Here is a 26,730-nt window from a genome sequence, read left to right on the forward strand (position 1 = left end):
ACCGGTAGAACGAACCAACCTCACTGCGTCATCGTCACCTGTACACTCGCGCATTTGAGACTTGCCATTATTTTTTTGCCAGGTGTAAAAATTTCTGCGTCTTAAACAAGAAAACAGAAAAGGACAGGGTCTTCATTTTTTATCAGCCCATCATGTCGGATATCAACCTCGCCGAAATTCAGGCAACTTTGGTGGCCGTGGCCTTTGAGGCCGGCCGCATGATCACTGGCGCCAACATGGACGTGACCAAGATGGACACAAAACTGAACTGTAAGTCGGCCAAAGGCTACAGGTAAACCCGTAAAGCAGGCCGATTTTCTCGACACCTATTCGATGCAGCACATCCAACTAAAAGAGAGAGAAAAATCTATCGACGACGATGGTCCTCAGCCGTCGACATCGTGACCGAGACGGACCAGGCAGTCGAGAAGATGGTTTCCACCAAGCTTCGTGCTGCATACCCGTCCTTTGACTTTATCGGCGAGGAGACGTACGTAGCCGGCACAACCAAGCTGACGGACCGGCCAACCTTTGTGGTGGACCCCATCGACGGCACGACAAACTTCATCCACGGCTTCCCCAACGCCTGCATCAGCCTGGGTTTCGTGGCCGACCGCGTGCCCAGCGTCGGCGTGGTGTACAACCCGTTCCAGGACGAGATGTTCACCGCCGTCCGCGGCGAGGGTTCCTTTGTGCAGCGCAACGCGTCCCTCGCCGCCTCGGGCGTCACCCTGCCCGACGGCGCGGCGGCCAAGCGGCGGCTTCCCCTGAGGACCGCGGACCCCAAGACCGCGCCCCCTCTGGGCGGCCTTTCGACCGCGCTCATCGCCGTCGAGTGGGGCTCCGAGCGCGACGGCAACAACTTTGACCTCCGGGCCCGCGTGTTCCGCGACCTCATGGCGTCGCAAAAGGCCGGCGGACGCATGGCCCACTCCCTGCGCTCGCTCGGGAGCGCGGCGCTCAACATCTGCGCCGTGGCTGCCGGCCAGCTCGATGCGTACTGGGAGGGAGGCTGTTATGCCTGGGACGTCGCTGCCGGGTGGTGCATCCTCGCCGAGGCCGGTGGCATCATGGTCAGCGGGAACCCGGGCGACTGGGAGCCGGCCATCGAATCGAGAAAGTACCTCGCCGTGCGGGGAGCGACGTCTGGGCAGAAGGAGTTTGTGGAGGAGTTATGGAGCGTCATTGGAGATGGAGTCATGCATTACACCCATTAATGCGGATTGTTAGCTGACGGCGGCTTCGGGGATGTGGTTATCTATCCCAGCTAGCTGCTAGATGAGGTCGATGGATGCTGCCGGAAGGTCATGACATGAAGCCGCCGGTTCAAAGATATGGTTATAGAAAATTATAGGGGGTTGACAAGACACGACCTTTTGAAGTCGTTCGAGATGGATTGTGTGACATACTACTTGCATGGGCTTTGAAGAACGGTAAGTTATGATGATGAATTGCAAGGATAAGAGCCACCAGCCCTATACACACACATACTTCAATCTGTATAAAGAGGTATTTTGTTCTCCAGCTGCTCCCTGTCTGCGGCTCAAATGGGGGTTCGGTGGCAAGGTGGGTATAGAAGATATCTGTAGCACAGAGAGCTAAATGGGTTCGTAAGTCGCCACCACCATTCATGTTCATTTATTTAATTAATAGCGATTTATTTCTTGCAGCGGCTTAACCCGTCCAACAATCCCTGCAAATGCGATCGCGGGGTGTGTACGGAGTACGACATCCACTAACGGGAAGATTCCATCCTAGACTTGACAGCCCTGATTTACTAAATAGGATAATTCTAGTCTAGATAGTGATGTGCGACATGGATACTCCATGATACCGTTTTGAATCTGAACAGAAACAGAAAAGAAGAAGAAGAAGAATAAAAAAAAAGAGACTTCGTGGGGAACCATACTTCTACACTAAGATATACGTGATACGAACGACTGGCCGGCTTCAAGGTAGCAGTGTGTTGTTTTTGCTTACTCCGTAGTTGCAGATGAATTAGGTAGGGTATCATTTTTGTTCTTCTTCCTTGTTCGCCTCTTGGTGTCCCGTCCAATTAAATGCACTCATTTTGACATGTCCAATTGATATCTTCAGTGTCTTTCCCGAAAATGCCTGCGCCTCCATCCAATGAAGAGCACAGCCTGACCCTGTCGAGCGAATAACTACCGCCAAGGGATGGGAATTGATGGAACAGCGGGCCGTGGAGAACAGAACATCCTGTAAGAGCAGAACGTGCAGAACAAGCATGAATGTGGATATTCGAGTTGAAGACGTCTATCCGTAGGCCACAGACAGTTGCAGGATTTATGTACATGCAGGCATGAGAGATATGACCCTAGTTTTCCATGCACTACCGGTTCTGGTGGCATGCTTAATCGAACATTTTATTCATTTACCCCTCCCCAATCCATATGGGGTATACCGAGGGCAAGACAGCCACAAGAGAAAAAAAAGAAAAGAAAAGAAAAACACGAAGACAACAGAGCAGGCTAAAGTGCTGGCTAGGTCCCTGATTGTTGGCAAGGAAAAGACCCTTATTACCCGAAAAGGGAAAGCGTTCATGCACCTATTTCAGGGGTAAAAAAATAAAAATAAAAGATAAAAAAGCTCAAACAGCTATTAGAGTCGGAAGTACGTACGGAGTAGGCACTATCTGCTAGGGCGTAGAGAAAACTCATCACGAGGGATTGTAGGTATGGGAAACCTGGTGACTGTTTTAGAACGAATTTTTAGTGCAAAAGGGGCGGGCGGTGATGAAAAGAAGTAGGTACTATGTTTAACAACCGAGCTCCATGGACGGGAAATAAACATAAGACGAAAATTTCCGATACCGGATGCACCAGAGAAAGCACCAGCGAGCGGCAAAGCTAGCCTAGCCTAGGTATCTTACACCGTAATGCGAAGCATTTTTCATAGCTAAGGTAGGTAGGTACCTACCTAAGTTTTCAATGCAGGTGATCTGGGAGTGGGGGTGTGTTTTACACAACACGTCCGACATTCAAGTCATTGAAGAACAAAAAAGACTGGACCAAGTAGTCTACGCGGTATAGAACAGGCGAGCCGAGTGCCGATCTTGCGATGTTTTTATTTTTTTGTTGGGGTAGCGTTGCGTCGCATCAACAATACCGCTCGCTCACTTGTATTCACATGGAGCACATACTACTTACTATAGTAATTACCGACGTTGATCACTAATTGCTTGGCCAGTCTACGGTATACATGTATGTAGTTTTTTTTGAATACACAACTGCAGAGAGCCGCATTGGTTATCAAGGAAGGCATGGCGACATTGATTCCATCAGCGCACGTCAGTCAACGAAGTAGTAGTACTATCTGAGATCTGCAAAAGTAGATAACATTCTGCAGATGGCAAAGGAAGCAAGCGAGTTGCAAAAAGAAACGTCCCGGGTAGAAGCAACAATCCCAATTGGTGAGGACCATATGCAGGCAAATGAATAAACGGCGGCAAAATTCGGAATCGAACCACAGCATTATAGGCAAGGATCGTAGCTTAAGGATATGACCGGGGAAGCATGGGATGCAGAAAATCATGACGGGTGGTGATTGCAACGTCAGTCACACCAACTTTTGCTGCGCTCGCTCACCGCTCAATCTCTCAATCGCTCTCTCACACTCTTACCGCTGTGCTACCAACCTCGTGAGATGAAGAGCCAGCCAAAGGACGAATGCTCTGGTTTGTCTTCCCTCGTGGGTTTTAGATCGAGATTGAGAGGCTTATTTCGAAAATAATAATCAGCTACTGAGCACAATATATAAGGAGTAGAAGACGTACGAACGCATACAAGACTAGACTAGTTCTAGCTCTACTCTAGACTCCAGCTTGGTACTCCGTATGTATTATTCCTAGAGGCTAGTGAGTGAGCGCATTTATCGTGCACGCTGGCTACCTAACCTAGGTAATTAGTCCTACCTTAACTAGGCCTAGGCACTTTAGTAGTGAGGTACCCACGTATAGACAAGGTATGTAGCAAGCAGGTAATCGAGTCAATATCGTATAACTACTGCATACAACACTTGAGATGGAAATTTTTTCTTGGTCTACGTGCACGCAAACCCAGTCAAGAGGGAGGGAAAAAAAGAGAGAGAAAAAAGAAAACGTCGGACGAATACGAACTTTTCACCGGACGAAAGATACAGAGAGGGTTAGAAGATTCTGAGCCACGGTCAGGTACGTCTATAGATGGATATCCAACAGTAATAAAAATGTCAGGGATTCCCCACACAACATCGGACCGGCTTGCGCAAATCCACTACAGACCCAAATGATACCGTAGCAATAATGACAGCAGCAGCTTGTTGAGATCCATGTGTCAAAAAGGGCTTGTGCACCAGCCTCCACTTTGAGGCCACCATTCCTTTCCCCGCTGTACGGATATAGACCGCTCTAGAGCCCAAGACGGTTTTATGTGGACACACTTGGCAAGCATAACGGAAAGTCGGCGAATGCGATTAGAATTACGCCTCCACAGGTACTAGGCCTCACGAGGACAGCAAGAAAAGGAAAAAAAAAAAATGAAGAAGAAAACTTGCAGATCTCTACCGTATATAATTCCCGGAGCTTTTCTGCTACTGTCGGTAGCATCAAAGGTCCATCCGGTAACGTCTGTGGTTAACAAATAGACGATATATGGGGCTGCCGAAGCCGGCCTGTCCTAGCAACCTCCGAACACACTAAAGATGCAGCGTGCCGAGCAACTGAGATGAGATCCACAGGTGCTGTTGCAGTGGGTCTTTTAGACCTGGACACCAGACGACACCTCGAATTGTCAAGGGCCAGAACAAGGCACACCCGCGGTCGATGCATCTCGAGTTGCCAACTTGATGAAACAGAGAGAAAATTTTCGAATCCCCAAAGGTGGTCCCGAATCTTCTACAGCATAATATGCTCATATATCCATTCTGTTGGCATGAGACGAGAGTTATTGTGGTCTGACAACCGTCAGAGTGACGCAAATCATGGACACAAAAAGCAGTATTGTACTGTACTGCAATTGATAAACAACACACGTCCCCGGGCATACAACCGTTGCATGCCGATTCTCGGAGAGTTCCATGTGAAGCTGCATCTACCATAGTATATGCCTTATCTTTTGTTTGCTAAAACATGCCCTAAACTTTGGTTATTACGAAGTACTTCTTTCCCCCAAGGTTCTTATTTATTAATTTCCATCTTATTCCCATATCAGACTTGCAGTCTACAATATCCAGACTCATCTTAATCGATCATTTCGCTACATCATTCTGCCATCGTCTTGTTTTCTTTGCCCTGTCTTCTATCTATCCTGGACGGTTTTCAACAAGTATTGAAAAGACCAACAGGCTAAGACTAACCAGATAAGAATCGGAGGCAAAAAAAAAAAAAAAAGGTCCCGACTGGCTATCTTTTTCCTCGTTTGGTTGTCTGGTGCAACCTGGTCACACCACTTGCACTACAGTACTACACAAATTTTCGCCCCCTGCCGCTTGCTAGCCTGTGGGCTATCAAAACTGACTTGGCGCATACTAAACACACCCCCTTACTTGGTCTGTTCGTTCGTCCAGAACAATCTCACTTCGTCCACATCGTACTTGCCCACCTACCATACCTAGTATTCTTTTTTTTATTATTATTTATTTTTCCTTACCTGAACTGACCTGCCTGCTTTGGGCAGTGTAAGGGGGGTTTGGGATTTGATTCACTTAACCGCCCCTCCACATACATCCATACATGCCTTAGTTATTTCCCCCACCACAGAGCAGGGGCTAAGCAAGCTCTTATATATACCGCTCGACCTTGCATCGTATTAATACCAACCCCCATCTTCTCGACCACCCTCATCATACGCTCTCCCACTCTGTCTTCTTGAGCATACTCTCCCGCTTACTCGTTTTCTTCAACAGAGACGGGAGAAGACGGCATAGCAACTTTTGTGATATTTTATTATAAACCAACATTCAAGCTCTCTCCCGCACGGATTTCAACTTGACACACTCACTGGGCTTTTCTCATACATCTTAGCGTTTTGAAAAGTGCCGTGTGTCCAGGATCGTAAGGCATACAGATTCATCTTGAAGAAAATGCGTCTGACCAAGCAAAGATACTCTCGTAACCCAGACGATTTTCCTACCGTGCAACTTTTTCTTCTTGGTAAGAGCATTTCCCCGCTTCTATTATGACCCTACCTTCGTACGTGCCTACGTGAGGTAGCCGCGGGGGGGCATGGAATTCATGCTTGGGTACTCTCGGCAGTGACTTTTCTTTGACCGAAGCCAGGAAAACAAAGTCACTAACACAAGTCGATACTGCAGCCATTGTTCGTCTTGCCGAACCCATTGCCTTGACCTCAATCTTCCCATATGCCTGGGCACTTGTAAAGAAGTTTGAAATCGGCGCCGAGGAAGATGCATCGTTCTACGCTGGCTTGCTCATCTCGAGCTTCTCCCTTGCGGAGGCCTTGATGGGCATGTACTGGGGTGGCCTTTCGGACAGAATCGGGCGGAAGCCGGTTCTTCTCCTTGGCTGTTTAGGTACTATGTTCAGTATGATTGCTGTTGGGTTCGCATCCAACATCTGGATTGCTCTAGCCGGCAGAGCAATTGGTGGGCTTCTCAATGGAAACATTGGAGTCATTCAGACCATGGTGGGCGAGTTGGTCAGCAAGCCAGAGCATGAGCGTAAGTCGGAATATCCCCCCAGGGGCCCCCAAAGCTAAGAAGTACTTGATGTGAATGAAGTCAAGCGAGGTACTAACCACCACCATTCAACCTTCGTTAGCGCGTGCATACTCTATTATGCCATTTGTTTGGTCCATCGGCACTATCATTGGACCTGCGATTGGAGGCACATTTGCAGACCCTCACAGCTCGTTTCCCGACGCTTTTCCTGTGGGATCGCTCTTTGATCGTTTCCCCTACCTGCTCCCCAATCTCCTCTGTGCTCTGCTGCTGCTCATTAGCATCATCCTCGGATACTTCTTGCTCGAAGAGACGCACCCGGACATGCAGCCACGCTCAATGATGCCAGAGGATACATATGTTTCGGATGAGACCCCGTTGATTGAGACGTCGGATGCGCTCAAGCGTCCTGCCGTGGATCTGCGTGCTGAAACCTATGGGACTTTCCAACAATCGAGGAGGGAAAGCAACGTTGGATCGAGTGGCACTACGAGGGGAGCAGCCGTCGCAGCTATTGCTGCCGCCCGAAGGCAAGATGAGAAGCAGCACGAGGGCACGGTGGCATCGTACAACATTCTCAACTCGCGCATTGTGGCCATCATCCTTTCGCTTGCGATTTTCACTTACCACTCGATGAGCTACGACCACCTGCTGCCAATTTTCTTCGAAGACGACCGAAACCCCGGTCGCGTTTCCGACAACGGTGTGGGCGAGGTCAGCACTATGGCTTCTCTGCCCGACATTTTCTTCTATTCTCCGGGAGGTTTAGGCTTGTCGCTGCCAACTGTCGGCATGATTATGGCCGTCAACGGAGTCATCGCGCTCTTCATCCAGGCTGTCGTGTTTCCTATCTGCGCCGAGCGTTTCGGTGTCTACAGGCTGTTCATCATCTCAACCGTGCTGCACCCAATCGCCTACATAGTCGTGCCACCCCTTTTGTATGTTCCGGAGAACTGGTTGTTCTCGGCCATCTATGCCACTTTGACGGTCCGAAATCTCTTCAGCATCATCATCTACCCGTTGCTTCTGATTCTGATCAAGGAGGCCACGCCGAGCCCTACGATCCTTGGCAAGGTCAATGGTCTTGCAGCCAGCGTCGCAGCAGCTTGCCGCATGGTTGCTCCCCCGATAGCCGGGTACCTCTACACCATTGGAAGTCGCATGGACTGCACTGCCCTTGCCTGGTACATGAGCGGCCTGGCTGCCGTCGTCGGGGCTATCCAGTGCTTTTCAGTCGCACGTCCGAGGAGCTTGGAGAAGCAACCGGAGCAGCTTGACGAGACCTCTGAGAGCCAAGTCGGTCTATCGACTGCCTAGAACAAAAGCCAAGCAAAAGAAGCCCACGACAAGCCAACTCGATGACAGTGTGTCGGCGAACAAGTCAACGTTATCTTAATAATGATAACACCACCAAAATTTACGATTAATTTGAGGAGGAGGTCTAAGGGTAAAAAGAATTACGACGAAAAAAGAGAGACCATAATGGTGATGTTTCACGCCCCAAGATGAATACATGAGATGGCTTCTACTGGTATATTTCGTTAATTAGATGCGTATGGGAAGGCTCTGTGTTTTGTTCCAAGGCGTTTAGTTATTAGTGTTAGGGAGTTTCAGCGTATGCATTTTCAGGAGTTTGGGCAGATAAGTTTGGCCAGGTTCATGTTTACTTGTTTGGACTCAATGTGCTGGTTTAATTGTATATAGCGGCTTATGTTAAGTGAGGCTAAAAAAAAATACTGTTGGTTTCTATGGGCAAATGTGGCTGCAGCGCACTCACTCACTTACTGAGTCTTACTCACTGAGTCGAGTCCCAAGAGTAACAAAGTTCAAAGTTTTAAGCCTGTTCAAACGGATTCCCTGAGCACAAGGGTTCAAGAAGCTTCTGGAAAATGGAACGGGTTAGGGCTGTGGAAGGTATTATGTCATTGGCCCCTCTTCCCCATAATGAACAAGCCATGCAATGATTAGAAACCTTTGTTGTTGAATTAGGTGAGCATATGATTGTATTGATAATCGAAGCAGCTAGCCGAAAGAAATGACTTTAACCTAACCTATGGGGTTTTATCATGTAGCGGGTTTTGGATTTCACTTTGAATATACAAACATAGCACAAGGAACATGGCATGTTTGTTCCAAGGTAGATAAGGTAAATAAATACCCAAGGTAGGGTGAGCAGGTGGGGTTAAAAATTAAGTGGAATTATCTTGTGCGGCTTCAACCAGCAACGTCAAGTCAGGTTCCTCCCCTCAAAAAATTTCTTAATGCGTACCCTGCTTGTCTACTTGCCTACCTGCCTGCCTACCTCCTTGCTCCCGTCACATGAAACTATAGGCATGACATTCATGCTTGCAGATACTTGAACATCTTTCACATGGGCAGAGAAGCAAAGGACTTGTGCAGGGAATGAAAAGCACTATTTGACCTGGGGATTGTGTTTTCGTCTTTTCTTGGGCCTTGGGATTCCAGGTAGAAAGAAAAAAAAAAAAAAAAAAGCCCCAACCCAAGTCTGGTATTTTCGCCTTACCCTCTGAAAATACGAGAAAGAAAGAAATAAAGCAAAAAAAAAAAAAAAAAAGGACCCACCCACATATTTCACCATGTCCGGCAACATGCCAATGGACCCTGGGTCGTTCCAGGACGTGATCCAGGATCTCGCAAACAAGGCATGTCTGGAGGCAGCAGAGGAGAACAGGCAGGCGGCAGCAAAATCAGGCGGCTATGCTGCCACTACTACGACTACTACCACGGAGTCAGATAGGCTGGCCCCGGAGCTGCCCCCAGACATGGCCAAGCTCCGAAGCATGTCGACCAAGGAGATCCTCGACGACCTCAACAAGTCGCCGCTGTTCATGACGGAGCTGGAGGAGAACGACGACATCGCGGCGCTGCAGGCGCTGGCCTACGAGGGAACGCCGCTCGAGAACGCGTCCGACTTCAAGGAGCGCGGCAACGAGTGCTTCGCCGAGAAGCGCTGGGCCGACGCCAGGGAGTTCTACACAAAGGGCATCAACATCCTCGCCGCCGAGATCAGGCGGCGCGCGAGGGGCGAGCCGCCCGGCCAAGACAGCGAGCGCAAGAAGCGCGAGGCCGAGGAGGCTGCGGCGGAGCGGGAGAACGGACTGAACGAGGCCGAAAGCACCGCCCCGGCCACAAGCGGAGCCCTCTCGTCGGAAGATCCCGAGGAGGTCAGGAAGGAGGCGGCAGTGCTGGAGACGCTGTACGCCAACCGCGCGGCCTGCCAGCTGTCGATGCAAAACTACCGGTCCTGCACCCTCGACTGCGCCCAGACCCTGACCCTGAACCCGCGAAACGTCAAGGCCTTCTACCGCAGCGCCAAGGCCCTGAGCGCGATGGGCAAGATGCCCGAGGCCGAGGACGCGGCCAAGCGCGGCCTGGCCGTCGATCCGGAAAACGCCGCGCTCAAGGCCGTGGCGGCCGAGATCGCCGAGAGGCAGGCCAAGCTGAGCGCCAAGCAAAAGGCCGAGGCCGAGAGGCAGGCGCGCGAGAGGCGGCGGCAGTTGTTGGTCAAGGCGGCGATCCGGCAGCGCGGCGTGCGGATGCGGTCGACGCCCAAGCCTCCCGAGATGGAGGACGCCAGGGTGCAGCTGGTGCCGGACCCGGACGACGTCGCCAACAGCGAGCTCGCCTTCCCCGCCATCATCTTGTATCCGGTCGACGCCCAGTCCGACTTCATCAAGGCCTTTGGCGAGAACGACTGCATGAATAGCCATCTCTCGTACCTGTTGCCTCTGCCCTGGGACCGCGACGCCAGCTACACCCAGACCGGCGTCGAGTGCTACGTCGCCACAGAAAAGGGCTCCCTGGTCAAGCTGGGCAAGAAGGTGCCGCTGATCAAGGTCCTGTCGATGCCGAGCGTCGTGGTCGAGGACGAGCTGGTGAGGATCTTTGTGCTGCCCAAGAGTAAGGCCGCCAAGTGGGTCAAAGACTTTACCGCGGCTGCAAAGGAGCGGGCTAACACTTGAGCTTGGTGTTTGAGACGAGTTGAAGAGTTTTTTTTTTTCTCTTTTTTTCCATTCTTCTTTCACTTGAATCGGGGCTTCCTCAATCTTTGTTATGGCATTTTGGCGAGGCGTTATTACTAGTAAAAAGAAAGTGAGTCACGTTATATAAAGAGCGCAGGCGGCCATCTATAAATGATGAATGACAGGAACAAAGTTAATCAAGCGTCTGGCCGCTCACACCTGGGGATTTTTGCTTAAAAGAATATTATGGGGAAAGCAACTACTGTTTGCATTGAATTTTACCCTTTTCAGATACATAAATATTGTCTTAGGCAGAGGACCAACATAGGAAGCAGATTGTAAAGGCTGGTGATAGGGGGCGGTTTATGAAATTCAAGTGCTGCCTACCACAAAACCACCTGATGAAAAGCTTTGCTTGATATAGGAGAAGACATATCATTTAGGACCCAAAACGCCATCATCCAGCACAAGGAACCAACCAATCCAACTAGACGAGCACTGACCACACCATAGTGAAACCGAGCAAAAGTAAGAAAACCGCATAAACCAAACGAGAAACAAGAAGAATGAAGGAATTAAAGACTCATATCAAGCATCATGTCGACAGCGCCCTCTTCCTGCTCCTAGTCTGGACCCCCGCGGGCGCTCTGAGTGGTAAGATTGCAGCACCTAACGGCTGGGACGACCCTTCCCACTGCTTCTTGACCTCAGCCGCCATATCTTCACGAGAAGCCAAGTTGATGAGTGCTTGGATTGCATCATTCCTGAGAGCGTTCGCGTCGTCCGCTACAGCTGCGGTTGCAGTCTGAGACTGGCGCCCAGGAAGATGATGTAGATGCAGCCGTTGCTCCTCTTGCTGTGTTTTGCCCTTATATCTAGAATGGCCATCCAACCCTGCAGCTTTGACTTTGGCCCGAAGACTGAGGTTGTTACCCCCATCGATCCGAGTTGAGGCTCCGCTGCCCACGTCAGTCTCGCCGCCACTGTAATTATTGCGATTGTTCCTTCCAGTATCCGAAAAGGTACTTGTAGCAGCAGCATCGTGGCGGAATGAAATGTCAGGACCGACTATGGGTGGTAGACGGTTCAACAGTCGCTCATCAGGCGGGCTCGGGGTTGGTGGAGCAGTGTGGTAGTGGTGGTCCCGATACAGCTCATGCTGGAATCGGGGAGTAACCATTGGAGGAGGCAGAATGCGTGACAGTGAGCTGGCCATTAGGCTGGCTTCATCTTGACGATGACCGCTGTCACGACTGCTAGTGTAGCGGTGATGACGGCTGTGCTCGTGCACAGGAGATGGGTTTTTGATCTGCCCCGACCGAGCGTTGGCTGCGATATACTCGGCCCTCCAGCCAGAATGTCCTGAAAGTGACGGGGTCGCCGCGAGCACGACTGGAGGAAGGCGTGGGGGCGAGGGGAACCGCCGTGGTCGGTAGTCCGCCAAGGAAATCTGCTCTGGAGAGTTCGGATAGCTCTCCGTCTCCGTGGGGGGACTGCTGTACATTATGCCATCCCGTAGACGCCGCGCGGCACCACGTGCGAGGTGCACACGCCGTTCGTGAAGAGTCGAAGATGTGGGCGACGTTGAATAGCGCATGGGCGGTCCTGGAGCACGACGACGGGGCTGACCCTGTTGTCGGGCTTGCAGTAACCTTCCGTACATCAAGTCGGCCTCGCGGGCTGCCTGGGCTATGATCTCGCGATCGATAACCATGCGACCAAAGTTGGGTGATTCTGGTGGAATGCAATCGGCTGGGAATTGGGGACCGAAGATGGGAATCAGGGCCCCGGCAATCGGGTGACAAAAGGTAGCACAGACGGCTCTAGCGCAAGCGAATGGCATCCAATATCCTGACATGACCGCAGCATTCTGTTAGTATTGCACTACATCTTATAAATACTTCTTGAGAGGGGCTTTATTATGGCATACCTTGAGCAGTAATGGAGCCACCTGTGATACTGTATGTTATATCCTTCAACCCATGGTTCTGGTTGAGCACTTTGCCCGGTACCGTCTGTTCATATTCCAATCAGCTTCTTTAGTAACAATTATATCGAGTGAGCTAAAGTTTGCTTGGCATCACTAACCTTGTTGTAGTTGCGACATCTGAAAAAGTGTGTCATTCTAACAAGGCCACAGCCATAGTCCCACATAACGGTGTAATTATAGTCGCTTTCCGGAACATTATAGGTGTATTGAAACACTGAGATAGATGCGTAGGCCAACCGGCTCAATTGTCAACATTTGGCACCGCACTTGAGACTAATCATCAAGACATAGAGTGTCAGAAATGGACATACCCTCAAAGCTCTCTCTGCCAGTCTTGGCAAAGAAGTCTTTCTTGCCACTGTTGTATGGTATGTGTCGACTGGTTTCACGGATGCTGCCAAATGGACGGACGTGAAACTTGCGAACCTCACGTAGCGAGTGCTCATCGAGGTCTTCAAAGGGGGGATAGTTGACCGAGAATCCCCTGCCCCTGTGTTCCATCTTTATGTTTGATGTAGCCCCAGTTGATGATCTTGGAGGAGTTGGCATAGACAAAAGACCGTAGTCAGGAGAGATTGGCGATGGAAGCTCGTCCGTATAGATTGAGGAGGGTGTCGGTGGCATAATCGGGGGCCGATGGTGACCTGCGTGAGTTACGACCGACAGCGGGTTGAGAAGGGACTTCATGGGAAGCATGTTTGGAGCGAAGACCAGGGATAAAGAAGCCCCGCTGCGGACTCTCTTAGTCGAGCAAGGTGAGGTTGTCCTCGGTCTGATGGGAGTGGAAAATAAAAAAGACAACGTGGCTGGGAATGATATGACCAGTAGATGGATTGGTCGAGGAAATTTCGATGTCGAGTGAGGAGAGATGACAAAAATTACCAGTCGAGAGAGGAAGGGGGAGACTGTTGCTATTTCAAGTCGCAGAGACTGCCGTTGATTGCCTCTGGTCCTTTCCTGCCCCTCTCACAAGCCAAGAAACATATGAGCAAACAGAGGACAAACTCTGAAATGGAAATCAACCCATGCAGTGTATGTGCGTATATATGTGTGTGTGGACCTTGAGGCGCCGTGGTTATTGCTCTCTCGCTCAGTCTACACCGAGATTTGCGTCTTCAAAGACAGTACCAAAGAAACATGACCACGGCCACTCCGGGATTTAGAAAGGGCGGAGAAGTAGTGGTGGGCCTGGTCCTCCCCCTCCCCTTTTTGATTGTAAAAGCGGCCAGTTGCGGCGGTTCCCCTGGTCTTAGGCGGTTCTTTTCTTTGTCCTCATGTGCAGGAACTGGCTTGGAAATGCAGCACTCAACAAGCTGCGAGGCAGGTGGAACAGGGGGGTTCTTGGGGTTTCCACCGCCTGCCCGGTTTGCGAAGGAGGGTGGGAGTAAAAGGAAGCCACAAAAACAAAAGGTGACAAGTGATCGGGTATAGCGAAGCAGTCAGAGGTAACAAGCAAACACGGTACAGTTCGGGTCAGTGTGCTGCCGTGCGAAGCCCCGAGCCAGGAAGATGGTGCCAGCTGACTGAATACTCCCATGGGTACCCGGCAGTGCTCGAAAACAAGCTGATGGTGATGGCGCAGGCCTTGGTGTCGCTGTGTCCGAAGGCTGCCAAAAGGCAGGTTGAGAACTGACACACCTTTCGCGGCGCAGAGTGAGGACTAGGGGGTCTAATAGAGAACCAAAGAGAAGACAGATATTGGACAAGGAGCCAGGATCAAGGTGGAGACCGACAGGTGATATATGATAACAAGACTTCTTCACTTTCAACACGGTGGGCTATGGGTAAATGCAAAGGGTGCTGCTCCTAGATGCTCAATTAGCCCACTTGCTATAGGGAGCTGTCGATCAGGCTAGTCCAGATGCATACACAACTTTATGTCCTGAGAGCAAGCGAGCCGTCGTGTCAAGTCTTCCGTGCCGGGGACCTTGTCGAACCGTGATCATTATTACTAGTCGGCCTTCCTCCCACTAGTTTCCCGGTGACTGAAAGACAAAGAAGTTAGCAGCATAACCCGGCTCCTTGTGTTAGTCTTTTCGTCCAGTCTCTCGCAGATCGGGGCTCATTACCTTCGGGACCACGAAGCCGTCAAGCCACTCCAAGACCAGCCACATCGCCGTGCACTTTGATCTACCGGCAGCAAACTTCAGAACCGAGCTGAGAGGGGGTGAGCTCATTCAGTTTGTGTTGGCGGCAAGTCTGTTTGGGAAGCTCTTCCATAGAATCAAAAGCCAACGGAAACCTGCAGAAAATCCCGTCTGAGCTACGAAGTTAGACTGTGTTCCCTCCCCCCCTCCCTTTTGGTTGGCAGCAAGGTGTGGGACGGGAACAGGCATCTCGGCCAGGAGAAACACATCAGAATCTATAAAAACAGCCCGATTGAAGCCTTTTTAAAGCGCTTATAGAGACCTGTGGAGGGTAACAAAAAAGACTGATGGTCTCTTTCAGGGAGGCTTTTGATTGCCGCTATTGTATCTTGCAAATGGAGAGCTGCCCATTTCGTAATTGACGGCTAGACATGGCTCATCATGCAAGTGCACCTGTTACTATCCAATAGCCAATAGCAGGCGCCCATACTTTTCCTGGCAGCTATGTCAACTGCAGCTTGTAACAGGGGGCGTGTTCATGCTCGGGGTGTATGTCACCTGTAGCCTCGTGCCCCATTACACTCACTTGCTTATGAAGCCGAGATTCATTACCACTGCCTCGAATACAGAATGAGGAAGCCCTGACTTGTAATATGTCGCAATCACTAGCAGGAACTGGTCGTCCACGTTTGGAGTGCCGCTGCCGACTCATTTCATTCGCTCTTTGTCTCAAAGGTCCGGGACTCCGTTTGATAGGTCTTCAGAGTTATTTATGAAGGCTCCACATGGCAGGGAGTCCGGCATCCCCGTCCAATATTGACAAAAGCTTCTAGGATACGAGTAGAGTGAAAGAGGAAGTAGGGCGACCAGAAAACGTTACAATTTAGCAGTCGTGATGACCTCGATAACCTTCTCAGGCTCGACTGCCATGCTACGACATCACGCTGTGCTGCTTGCTCGCTGTGGGTTGCTGCTGAAAAGAATGCAAAGAGAAGTCAGTTAGCGGCTTGCAGCCAAAGTGTGTCTCACGTCAAACGCGCAAGGCGCACAAACGCACGAGATAATCCCAGTCGAGGCAACACAGAGCCCCATTCTGCACTCTCAAGAAATGATTGTCACAGCTAGAAATGCCCCTAGAGGACAGCAAGACCGACGAAAGATGCTTAAAAAGGATAACAGAGAGAAAGAAATCAACATCCAGAAGCTCATCAAAAAATTTGACCGAACGTAGCTAGAGGGAGACAGTCAGTCAGTACACAAACGCACGAATGCGCCCAAGTTACGTAAATAACCATCCTATGTAACTCAGTTAAAGATATTTTTTCTTTAGCTCCACTCGGAGAACAAGGTACAGTGAATTGATTATTACGCCGGGACAGACTAGCGAAAAACGCGATACTGATGTAAATGAGGCTAGGCAAGGCATAGCTTTACTCGACTGGGACGTGATGCAGCCTGACCAGCCAACAAGCAAACAACGAACAGATGGCTCGAGATTAGCTGCCTGCTGACGAGTTATTGAGCCTGAGTGAGATTTGCGTGCCCACAGATGAGTACACACCAGACACGGGGCGGACAGGCAGTTGCTAGTGGCTCCGCTACTGCGAAGCTGATACCGTACGGCCAGTGCCTTTTCTTCACTCTCCGGGCTCTCACTCTTCTCTACAGTGACTTGGTCGAGTCTTCTTGCTGCAGTGTACTGAACCGACACTTGGTAATTTGCGCAACCTTTCCGACGGGAGTGCGAGCCGTTGTCTTGTCTTGGCCGGGCATCGGAAAGCAATCAAAGATCGATCCATGGCCCGAGCTTCACCTCTCTATAGAGGTGTCGGAGAGCGACTGAGGCCAAGGCGACGGCTCTAAGAACATCGTGAGCCTCTGAAGCGGTTGATATACAAACCGAGTTGAGGGCTGATTCGCTCTCTTGCACCTATATTCCTGGCAGTAGATACTATCTGCTTCTGATCATCCACTTTGTGTTGATCAAGCATGGCATGGTTCCCTTCGCGCAGCAACCTTGGGTGACCGCGGTCTAGTTTAGATGGGTGTGCAGCTTGCTGTCTTACCTTGGAAGCCCCACGCCAGTTCATGTGCAAAGGGGTCTGCTGTGAACATGCCCGCATGACGTCCCGCCGTTTGCTTGTATACAGAAACGGCTCACGGCGTGACTGGCAGCGCATCGGGTTTGAGAATGAGTACCACGGAGTCCTCGAGCATTTGAGCGCTACTGCTGCTCCGCTCCTGGCCGTGGTCTCACCGACATGATGTTGAGATCCGCGCACGGAGGCATGCAGAACGCAAGATCGCAATTCGGGGCTTAGCAGCCGGGTTGGTTGTTCTGGTCGTTGCACAAAGTGTATAGATAGTCAAAGAGAAGGAAGCTGGATGACTGAGGGCATTTTGTTGCCTTAATGCCTTGCTGCCTTTCTCATAATCCCCACCCTTCCGCTGTGAAACACCAGAGAGGTTTGTTACACCGCGTGCCAGGTTTGACCAGACAACATCGGTGATGCACACGCATCGAAAGTGCAAAAAAGGGAGGCAAGGGGAGCATAAAAACTAGCACCTTTCGGAAAATTTCCTCACCTCCTTTGTGGAAGGTCAAAAGCCCACGATGCTTGCATTCACAGAGCACACGCCGCCGGGAGGACTGTTACACCATTGCCATGCATGCATGCATGGCAATTATGATACCGCAAACCCCACCTTCACTGCGCTCAACAGTCTGGTCAGTCAACGCCAGAAGAAGCGGCCCGCTTTGTGTCAGGGCGACAAACGCATGATGCAATGAGGGATGAGAGAGGAGACCAACGAGGACCAAAGACCAACAATGCCAGTCCTCTGGTACCCAAAGACTCAAGCTGCTCATGAGCATCTGATATAGTGTGCGCAATCACGTGCTTTAATAGCCATGCATCTCAGCGCTCGACACCGACCGAGGCTGATGACTTGTCTGCCATGGGGGTCCCTAGGGTTCGGTGTCGCGGGCAGGTAAAGTAGGAGAATTCGCTTCAGCACTCAAGTTTGGCTGTTAACCTGTTCGCCTCTCCGCAAGTTTGTTTGCTTGATTCCACGGCTGCCTGACGCAATCCAGGCGGTACTGAAGGTACTTACAACGGTTTGCTGCCAGATGAATCTGGTGGTCCGATACCTGAGCGGTTAACTGTGTTTGGTAGTGCTGGCAACTTTTGACTGCTGTTGCCTGCCACACCGCCCCTCGATAGCCTCCTTTCGCAGCATGGTTGAATCGGGCTCCCTTCATGAGGACTAAGAACGCATGTGGGAGGGAGTACGAGTACCATGTCAAAAGAGTCAAACAAAGTCAAGGAAAGTCGGCAGCACAGATTCTCTGAGTAGCAAAAAGCATCCGTCCTTGGTGCCCAGCTCCCATGTGTCTCTCGTTACTCCCGCCCCATCACCACGCACCAAGCGTGCTGTCAGTCCATAACACCAAGGCCGAGCCGGAGACAAGTGTATTCATAATACAGGGTCAAGATGTGAGGTCTGGACACGGAGTACATGTTGTATCCGCGTGGCATCGGTTTCAGAAATCCGCGCGTGTCGATGGTGCCCCGTCCCTTCCAATCGAGTACGCTGTTTTGCAGACTGTTGTCCTGATACTTGGCGTGCCTCCGTACGATCGTGCAGTTTAATTCGTTCTTTTTCTTCTTTCTTTTTCTTCTCCTGTTGGGCAGGACAACCAAAAAGAATATCATCAAAAATTGGGGCCAAAAACAAAACAATCAGCGTCATCGGTCTTGTTCCAAACTCACAGATACTGTTATGTTGGCTGAAATGGTTTGATAGAGTTGAGCCTGACTTCGTTGAATGCTTGATTTACGAGAGAAAAACATAGGCAGGTAGACAGAAAGAAAAATACCGAAGCTATTAGCTCAACAATACATGCTGACTATCATAGCACTTTCTCTGTTGGTAGCCACTAAGTTTGTATGCTTTTTCGCACCTGCCTTACCTTCCAAAGGGAGATAGGTAATCAGGTGAGGTAGGTACGATGTATGCCTACGTCCGGAATGGACACCAAGTTGTACAGTGTATATACTGTACTAATATAATGTCCAGAAAGGTCGAACTCAACTGCAAGGAATTTGGATGGGATTTGAATACGTGAGTACTTCGTAGATTGACAGTTCCACCAAGGCAGTAGATAAACTGATCTTGGGTGGTTCAGTTTGGTGGCCTCGTTTGCTTATTGAGATTTTTTTTCTCTGTTCGTATGCAAACCTGTCATCGTCGACAATAAATTGAAAATTAATCGTTGGCGATCAGAGAAGCTGACAGCTCGTCCAAAAGTAAAACCATGAGGTCACGTGAGAGCCACATCGCGTGTTTTGAAAAGACGCGTCGTGAGGCTTGGTGGATCTGGCAGAGAACAACGACAGGGTTTTGTTTACATTCGTCAAGCGATCCCGATAGGGAAACAAAACAAACAAATCTTTTTACGAGTGATTCCATTGCAGCTTATCCCGCAAGCAAACGACTTGGACTGGAATCGTCCCCCGCCATTCCTGTCTATTCATTCTTTTCATAACAGGGTACTGCTATTGTCCGGAGCCTGGCCCCTCATTTCAATACCTGACAACTTTTTAGACTCCTCAATTCTCGATCAACTTTCTTGTTGCACTAAAAAAAAAAAAAAAAAAAAAAAAAAAAAAAAAGTGCACGGTCACCGCGACAACTCGACTTAACTCGACCGCTCTGAGAGTCGCTCACAATTCGTTCGCGACAGACAGCCGTTCTACGATCACCGCTCAACTTCACGGTTCTGCTGCCAGATTGATCAAACTATCATATTTGAGCTAGGCATTGCCTAGTCTCCCATCACTTAACCCAACATGGATCTTTCCGATATGGATGATTCGATGCACGACTTCCTCGATGATGAATCTGATGGATACTCACCTGAGCCTGTTAGTCGCCAAGTTTTACAGTAAAAAATTCGTAGCGCCTCTCTGTTGCTGACCCAGGTCTTGTTTCGTTTCATACAGAAGCCCAAGGCGAAGCCTGTCGCGAAAAAGGCAGTAGCAGCCAAGCCGAAAGCCGCACCAAAGAAGCTCACACAAACCAAGCTGACGGCTACCAAGAAGCGCCCAAAGCCCGAGTTTGATGAAGATGAAGGGATGGGCGAGGGCACATTTTCCGATACACCTCCTAGCTCCAAGAAGCAGAAGAAGGCACCAGCGCCCAAAAAGTCGGCGGGCAAGCCCCTCGCCGAAATCGAAAATGATAGTGTCAACCTCGACGGTGCAGCAGACACCAAGCCCAAAACAACAAAGACTGCGACGGAGACCTATCAGAAGCTTACACAGCTCGAGCATATCATCAAGCGTCCTGATACCTACATTGGCTCCGTTGAGCGCACAGAAACAAAGATGTGGACGTTCAACAAGCAGACTGGTCTGGTGGAAAACAGAGTTGTTGCCTTCGTTCCCGGTCTCTACAAGATCTTTGACGAGATATTGGTCAATGCGGCAGACAATAGCCAGCGTGACAAGACAATGACATACCTTAAGGTCACCGTCGACCGCGAATCGGGTCAGATCTCGGTCGAGAACAATGGCAAGGGCATACCGGTAGAGATGCATGAAAAGGAAAAGGTTTACATCCCGGAACTCATCTTTGGTCACCTCTTGACGGGTTCCAACTACGACGACAAGGAGCTCAAGACCGTGGGAGGTCGCAACGGATATGGCGCAAAGCTCACCAACATCTTCAGTACCGAGTTCATCCTTGAAGCGCAGGACTCGAGCAATGGGAAACGTTACAAACAGACGTGGACGAACAACATGAGCGATTGTGGTAAGGCCAAAATCACGTCGAACAAGACCCAGGATTTTGTTCGTGTTACTTTTACGCCGGATTACGCGCGATTCGGCATGCCTGACGGCATCGATGATGATCTCGAGGGTCTTCTGTACCGTCGAGTCTACGACATGGCTGGCACGTTGGACAGTAATGTCAAGGTCCATCTGAACGGCGAGCAGCTTAAAGTCAACTTCAAGAAGTACTGCGAGATGTATGCCAAATCCATTGCACAGGAGCGCGACGACGTTCCGGAAGGCGAAGAAGACAAAGTGGCCGAGGTCATCTTTGAGGACCCGAAAGCCCACAAGCGTTGGAAGGTCGGCTTCACCGTCTCGGATGGTCAGTTCCAACAAGTATCTTTCGTAAATTCCATCGCCACCACCCAGGGAGGCACACACGTCAACTACATCGCCGACCAAATCACAGCAGCACTCTTGGCAGATCTGAACAAGAAAAAGAAAGGTCATTCTTTGAAACAGCACAACATCAAGAATTACATTTTTATCTTTGTTAGCTGTCTTATCGAGAACCCTGCCTTCACCTCGCAAACGAAGGAGCAGTTGACGACAAAACCGTCTCAGTTTGGCAGCAAATGCCCCCTGACCGAGCCCTTTCTCAAAAAGGTTCGGCAAACAGAGGCTATCGAGAACATTATTCATTTTGCCGAGAAGAAAGCAGACAAGATGCTCTCCAAGAGTGACGGGAACAAGCGCTCGCGTATCAGTAACGAGAAGCTTGTTGATGCCAACTTGGCAGGCACCAAGCACGGTCATGAGTGCACGCTAGTGCTGACTGAGGGTGACTCTGCCCGTGGTCTGGCTGTTGCTGGTCGTGCCATCCTGGATCCAGACCGCATCGGCGTGTTTCCCCTTCGTGGTAAAATGCTGAATGTGCGAGATGCATCCATAGATCAGATCCTGAAGAACAAGGAAATCCAAAATATCAAGCAGTTCCTGGGCCTCAAGCACAAGCAGGTGTATACAGACACCAAGGGACTTCGATATGGTCATTTGATGATCATGGCTGATCAGGATCACGACGGAAGTCATATCAAGGGTCTCCTCATCAACTTCCTCCAAGTGCAGTTTCCTTCTCTGCTGCAGATCCCCGACTTCTTCCAGGAGTTCATCACTCCGGTTGTCAAGGTATGGCAAGGATCAAATCCCAAGAAGCCTACCAAGCTGAAGACCTTCTTCAACATGCCTCAATATGAGGAGTGGAAGGAGGCACATAAGCATGAGATCCGTCGGTGGGACTACAAGTACTTGAAGGGATTGGGTTCGTCATCGAACGAAGACGCACAAGTCTACTTCACCGATCTCGACCTGCATTTGAAGCAGTTTCATACTATGAAACCTGATGAGATTGAGCTGTTTGAGCTGGCCTTCTCCAAAAAGAAGGCAGATGCCCGTAAAGAATGGCTGGGCAACTTTATCCCAGGTACTTTCCTGGATCATTCGTCCAAGCAAATCACATATTCGGATTTCGTCAACAAGGAGCTCATTCTCTTCAGCATGGCCGATAACATGCGTTCGATACCGTCTATGATTGATGGACTGAAGCCTGGACAGCGGAAGGTCATATTCGCGTGCTTTAAACAGAACCTGGTCAAGGACAAGAAGGTTGTCGAGCTGGCTGGATACGTCTCGGAGAAGGCTGCTTACCACCACGGCGAGGCCTCACTTCAGCAGACAATCATAGGTCTGGCGCAAAACTATGTAGGCTCCAACAACGTCAACTGTCTGGAACCTTCTGGCAATTTTGGTTCTCGACTTCAGGGCGGTAGCGATGCGGCCAGCGCTCGTTACATTCACACTCGCCTCTCACCTTTCGCGCGTCGTGTGTTTAACCCCCTTGATGAGCCCGTTCTGCAGCACCAGGTCGATGACGGAAAGGCCATTGAGCCCAAGGTCTACGCTCCTGTTATTCCAATGGTTCTGGTCAACGGTGCCGATGGTATCGGTACTGGCTGGAGTACGTCAATCCCCAACTATCACCCCGAGGAGATTGTCAGGAACCTTAAGCGACGCATGGGACGTCTCGACGTTCCCGAAGAGCAAGAGTTCGAGCCCATGACTCCCTGGTGGCGCGGATGGAAAGGTACCCCGGAGCCAGAAGATGCGTCCAGGATCCGCTTCAAATTTAACGGCATTGCGAGTCTCGACGACAAGAACCCCAACGAGGTGGTCATCACCGAACTGCCCATTCGGATGTGGACAGACGACTTCAAGGCCAGGCTTGAAGAGATTATACGTGCCGAGAAGACGCCATCCTGGATCAAGGACTACAAGGAGTTCAACGACCACAAGAATGTGCACTTCATCGTCCAGCTGGATGAGAAACACATGAAAGAATTCCGCGACTCTCCAAGCCTGCTTCTGGAGCGGTTCAAGCTGCAGAAGAACGTCGCTATCACCAATTTGGTTGCCTTTGATACGAACGGACAAATTCGGAAATACGACAAGGTTGAAGACATCTTGGAGGAGTTCTATCACTACAGGCTGAACATGTACGCTGCACGCAAGGTAAGTCACATATTCGTCACTTGAGAACCCGCCATCTGCCCTTTTCTTTTCATCACATAAATCTGACTTTCCTTGCTATAGGCGCATTGGCTCAGGGTATTCGATGCCGATTATCGGAAGCTCACAAACCAATACCGATTCATATCTGAGATCATCGACGGCAAACTCGTTGTTTCGAAGAAGAAGAAGAGCGTCCTGGTGCAAGAGTTACGCCAGCGCAAGTATGAACCGTTCCCCAAGGGCGACATTGGGAAAAAGGCTCAAGATGAAGAGGACGAGTTCGAGGATGAGGAGGATGATGAAGTCGGAGAGGGCACTGCAGGCGACTACGACTATCTTCTATCGGTGAGTTTTAGAGCGACTTCATACCACAAGCCGACAGAGTCGAGAAACTAACAAGCAGCAGATGGCAATCTGGTCACTTACACATGAGCGCCTGGAGCGCCTGAAGAAGCAGCTCGAGGCCAAAAAGGCCGAATTTGATGAGCTCAACAGCAAGAGTGAGAAGGATCTCTGGTGCAAGGACTTGGATGACTTCGTCATGGAATGGGAGAACCGTAAGTGTCTTTGCAGCTTCCCGGTCCAGAGAAGCTCACTTGGATCACCAGCAAACCGCAGGAGATACGTACTGACCGCAAAATCTCGTCACAGAGCTCAAGTTGGATGCCGAGATCCAGACAAACATCCGCCGGATGGGCCGCCGTGTTTCTAGAAAGATCGGTGCTGGCAAGTCGGGCGGACGCAAGGCTAAGGCGGATGATGACTACGCACCCACAAAGCCCAAGGCTGCCGCAAAGGCCAAACCAAAGGCTGAAGTCAAGAAGGTTCCCGAAACAAAGACCCACGAGCGGTGGGATGCCGCTCTGAAGGCTGAATCTAAGCCTCCTGTCAAGGCTGCCTCGAAATCACAGCTCGATAGTGTCGATGATTTCTCCGATGGCGATCTTGCTGCTTTGAGTAAACCCAAGACTACGATCAAAAAGGAGCCGTCTCCCGTCGAGGAGGTTGGCGATGAATCACTGGCACCTGTTGCCGCACGCTCAAAGCGCGCTGCGGCAATCAAAAAGAAGCAATGGATCGTTGATGATGACGAGTCCGAGTCAGACTTTGATGACAAGATGCTTGACGATGTTGGCGCCATGGTCAAGGGCATCAACAAGTCGGCAGACGACACAGGCACAAATCGGCTGAGTCTATTTGCTATGAACAACGGCGAAAGTGCGGCCTCGACCTCTGCGTTCAGTAAGCTCAAGTCAAAGCAGTCCAAGACGTTTGAGCCCAAGAAATTTGACTTCGACAGTCCGGACGAGACCAACTACGAGGATCTTGCTCAATCAAGCCCCGTCAAGTCTGTCAAGGATGATGTTGATGAGTTTCTTTCTTCGGACGATGATCTCCCTGCTGTGAGCAAGATAAGCGCAGCTTCAAAACCGGCAGCGGCGCCTAAGGCGCCCCTCAACGTCGTTTCTGCCGCAGCCAAGAAGACTCGTGGCCGACCCGCTGGTGCCAAGAACAAATCCAAGGGCGACGAGCCTGCGGCTGCTCCAAAGACCAAGGCAAAGGCTGCTGCAAAGGCGAAGCCGGCTGCCCTTTCGCCGGCCGCAAAGGCCTATGCGGCGAAGCTGAAAGCTAAGAAGGCGGCAGAAGACGATGATGATGATGATGATGATGATGACGACGTCGATATGGAAGACAGACCACCGTCTCCAGCGCCAGTTGCTCCCAAGGCACGTGGCCGGCCTGCTCGCGCCGCCGCGGCTGCACCGAAGGCCAAGAAGCCCATCTATATCGACAGCGAAGATGAGGAGGAAGACACCATGGGGGGTGACGACGGTGATGATGCTGGTGAAGACTACGATATGGACAGTGATTGAGATTGACAAAGAAATGAAGGGGCTTTCAAAAGGCGTTGTTATGGTTCTGAAGAGGATTGCGTGTGCATCGTGGCGGTGGTCTCTTTTCCTCTGCTCTGTTTGCGCCTGTTAATCTTTTTGGTTGGCAGGACGTTTCTTTTTTTTTTTCCCCTTGGCAGCGGTAGCTGCGCGTTTATTGAGGAACTATTCTTCTGGGTAGTTTCTCGGCTCTCTCGATGCGTTTTTTTTATTGCACATGATTTAATCTTGTTTCTCTTATAAGCCTGCCGGGCGCTGGTCCTTATTTATCAGCATTACAAGATACCACTGGTCTAGTTATTTAACAGGATGCGTCAACTTGACTTGACACCGTTTTCATTCTCCCAATCAATACCTTTTCATTTCGCGGTGGATAATCAATATCTCTCCAAAACGACCCGAGGTATCGTCAGGCACGGTCTGTGCCTGCTCTGCCTAATTTTCTTCAAGCTCCTCGGATGCGTTTCTTTGCTAGCATATATGCTGACGATTCGGAATACCGCCGTATACATGCATATAGTTCAGCCACTTCAGACTATGCCAATTTGCTCATTTGGTTGCGATACCCAGAATGTGAGGCACGGTATTATACCAGGGCTCCTCGTGGGGCGGCTCTATGTCGACATCCGACCAGTCCCCAGCAGCACGAACCAGCTCGCCCGTCCTCCTCCGAAGCTGGCAGCCTCCAATGAAGCGAGGCCAAAATATGTTTACCAAAGCTGCAAGTTTGTGAGCGATCAGCCTTTTTTTTTTTTTTTTTTTTTTTTTTTTTTTCGTCGCAAAGAGAAATGTGACGTGGCCATGGCCTCGGCCTCACTCACCTTGATACAAAACCATAAAGAGGTTGTGTTCGCATCGAACGTGCTCGTACAAATACCACCTCCCACCGGGCTTGACTACAGCAAGATGCAATGGGATTAGCATTTACCCTCCCGCCCGCTCGACTCAACCATCATGGCGTCTCTTAATATGCTTGCGCAACAAAACCACTCCCCGGCGGGACTTTCATGGGAGGGGGAAAAGGGTGAACTCACGATAGCGGTAGAGTTGCCGCATGTTGTGTTCTGGATCGGGTATGCTGCAGAGGCACAGGATGCTGACTATGCAATCGACTTCACCCTCGGCCACGACTCCCAAGTCGGCCAGGGACTCGATGCCGTGTGGCACCACCTCATAGCGGCTTGCAAGGTCGTGCTTCTTGACGGCGTCCTTGAGGGCCGGGTGCACGGCTGTGTTGGGCTCGACGCCTATGATGCGCGTCGCCTCGGTCGAAGCCAACAAGCCAGCCCACATGCCACTACCGGGCCCGATCTCCAGCACGGTCCCGGAAGCTGGAGGGTGTGCCTCGTGGTCGACTATCCTGCCGGCGTGCACCCGGCCTTGCAGCAGTGGGACGACCCTTGGCCGGGCTGAATCCCTCACGCCGGGCCCTGCCCAGGTCCAGAAATCAGAGAACCATTCGCTCTGTAGCGTGGCAAGAGAGAAGATGCCCCTTGTACGGACAAGACGGACAATCGTTGAGGGCAGGTAGCTTAAAGAGATGAACATGAACTGCCAAGGGTCCAGCAGCCACCAGAAAATGACGGAATACTTTGTTGTCATGATTTCTTCAACTAGTTCTAGTATTTTGCGACGAGAATATCTGGCTGCGAAAGATAGACCTAGAACAGAAATAGTTCTTCAACTAGGTCTAGATGATGTTTTATGATGGAGGGGCAGGCGCCCCTGTTTTTATACCCCATGGGCAGTCGA

At 50.6% G+C, this 26,730-nt stretch overlaps 8 protein-coding genes across 8 annotated transcripts; 5 read left to right on the forward strand and 3 right to left on the reverse strand.

Moving 5' to 3' along the window:
• Positions 1 to 34: 34 nt before the first annotated feature.
• On the forward strand, positions 35 to 1,217 carry PgNI_01699 (uncharacterized protein; the record flags this gene model as incomplete). Its single annotated transcript, XM_031121771.1, has 2 exons — positions 35 to 270; positions 391 to 1,217. Exons 1-2 carry the CDS (start codon positions 153 to 155, stop codon positions 1,215 to 1,217), a joined length of 945 nt encoding a protein of 314 aa, XP_030988014.1. The 5' UTR covers positions 35 to 152.
• A 4,433-nt stretch (positions 1,218 to 5,650) lies between these two features.
• On the forward strand, positions 5,651 to 8,420 carry PgNI_01700 (uncharacterized protein). Its single transcript, XM_031121772.1, has 3 exons — positions 5,651 to 6,151; positions 6,313 to 6,678; positions 6,779 to 8,420. The coding sequence occupies exons 1-3, from the start codon at positions 6,082 to 6,084 to the stop codon at positions 7,993 to 7,995; spliced, it is 1,653 nt and encodes a 550-aa protein (XP_030986823.1). The 5' UTR covers positions 5,651 to 6,081; the 3' UTR covers positions 7,996 to 8,420.
• An 855-nt stretch (positions 8,421 to 9,275) lies between these two features.
• On the forward strand, positions 9,276 to 10,661 carry PgNI_01701 (uncharacterized protein; the record flags this gene model as incomplete). The annotated part of the gene is made up of 1 exon (XM_031121773.1): positions 9,276 to 10,661. The coding sequence occupies one exon, from the start codon at positions 9,276 to 9,278 to the stop codon at positions 10,659 to 10,661; it is 1,386 nt and encodes a 461-aa protein (XP_030986822.1).
• A 595-nt stretch (positions 10,662 to 11,256) lies between these two features.
• PgNI_01702 (uncharacterized protein) lies at positions 11,257 to 13,347 on the reverse strand (the record flags this gene model as incomplete). Its single annotated transcript, XM_031121774.1, has 4 exons — positions 11,257 to 12,512; positions 12,592 to 12,676; positions 12,750 to 12,865; positions 12,963 to 13,347. 4 exons carry the CDS (start codon positions 13,345 to 13,347, stop codon positions 11,257 to 11,259), a joined length of 1,842 nt encoding a protein of 613 aa, XP_030986821.1.
• A 2,286-nt stretch (positions 13,348 to 15,633) lies between these two features.
• PgNI_01703 (uncharacterized protein) lies at positions 15,634 to 15,741 on the forward strand (the record flags this gene model as incomplete). Its single annotated transcript, XM_031121775.1, has 1 exon — positions 15,634 to 15,741. One exon carries the CDS (start codon positions 15,634 to 15,636, stop codon positions 15,739 to 15,741), a length of 108 nt encoding a protein of 35 aa, XP_030986820.1.
• Positions 15,742 to 17,490: 1,749 nt separating this feature from the next.
• On the reverse strand, positions 17,491 to 17,923 carry PgNI_01704 (uncharacterized protein; the record flags this gene model as incomplete). The annotated part of the gene is made up of 2 exons (XM_031121776.1): positions 17,491 to 17,706; positions 17,853 to 17,923. Coding segments are annotated over 2 exons (174 nt in total), but the record flags the coding sequence as incomplete, so codon positions are not given.
• Positions 17,924 to 19,179: 1,256 nt separating this feature from the next.
• Positions 19,180 to 24,960, forward strand: PgNI_01705 (uncharacterized protein; the record flags this gene model as incomplete). Its single annotated transcript, XM_031121777.1, has 5 exons — positions 19,180 to 19,666; positions 19,745 to 23,086; positions 23,168 to 23,431; positions 23,469 to 23,643; positions 23,738 to 24,960. The coding sequence occupies exons 1-5, from the start codon at positions 19,592 to 19,594 to the stop codon at positions 24,958 to 24,960; spliced, it is 5,079 nt and encodes a 1,692-aa protein (XP_030986818.1). The 5' UTR covers positions 19,180 to 19,591.
• A 384-nt stretch (positions 24,961 to 25,344) lies between these two features.
• Positions 25,345 to 26,580, reverse strand: PgNI_01706 (uncharacterized protein; the record flags this gene model as incomplete). Its single annotated transcript, XM_031121778.1, has 3 exons — positions 25,345 to 25,697; positions 25,800 to 25,874; positions 26,013 to 26,580. The coding sequence occupies 3 exons, from the start codon at positions 26,578 to 26,580 to the stop codon at positions 25,528 to 25,530; spliced, it is 813 nt and encodes a 270-aa protein (XP_030986844.1). The 3' UTR covers positions 25,345 to 25,527.
• Between the last annotated feature and the right edge of the window lie 150 nt (positions 26,581 to 26,730).

This window comes from Pyricularia grisea (assembly GCF_004355905.1).
Source record: "Pyricularia grisea strain NI907 chromosome Unknown Pyricularia_grisea_NI907_Scaffold_1, whole genome shotgun sequence".
Taxonomy (NCBI): Eukaryota; Fungi; Ascomycota; class Sordariomycetes; order Magnaporthales; family Pyriculariaceae; genus Pyricularia; species Pyricularia grisea.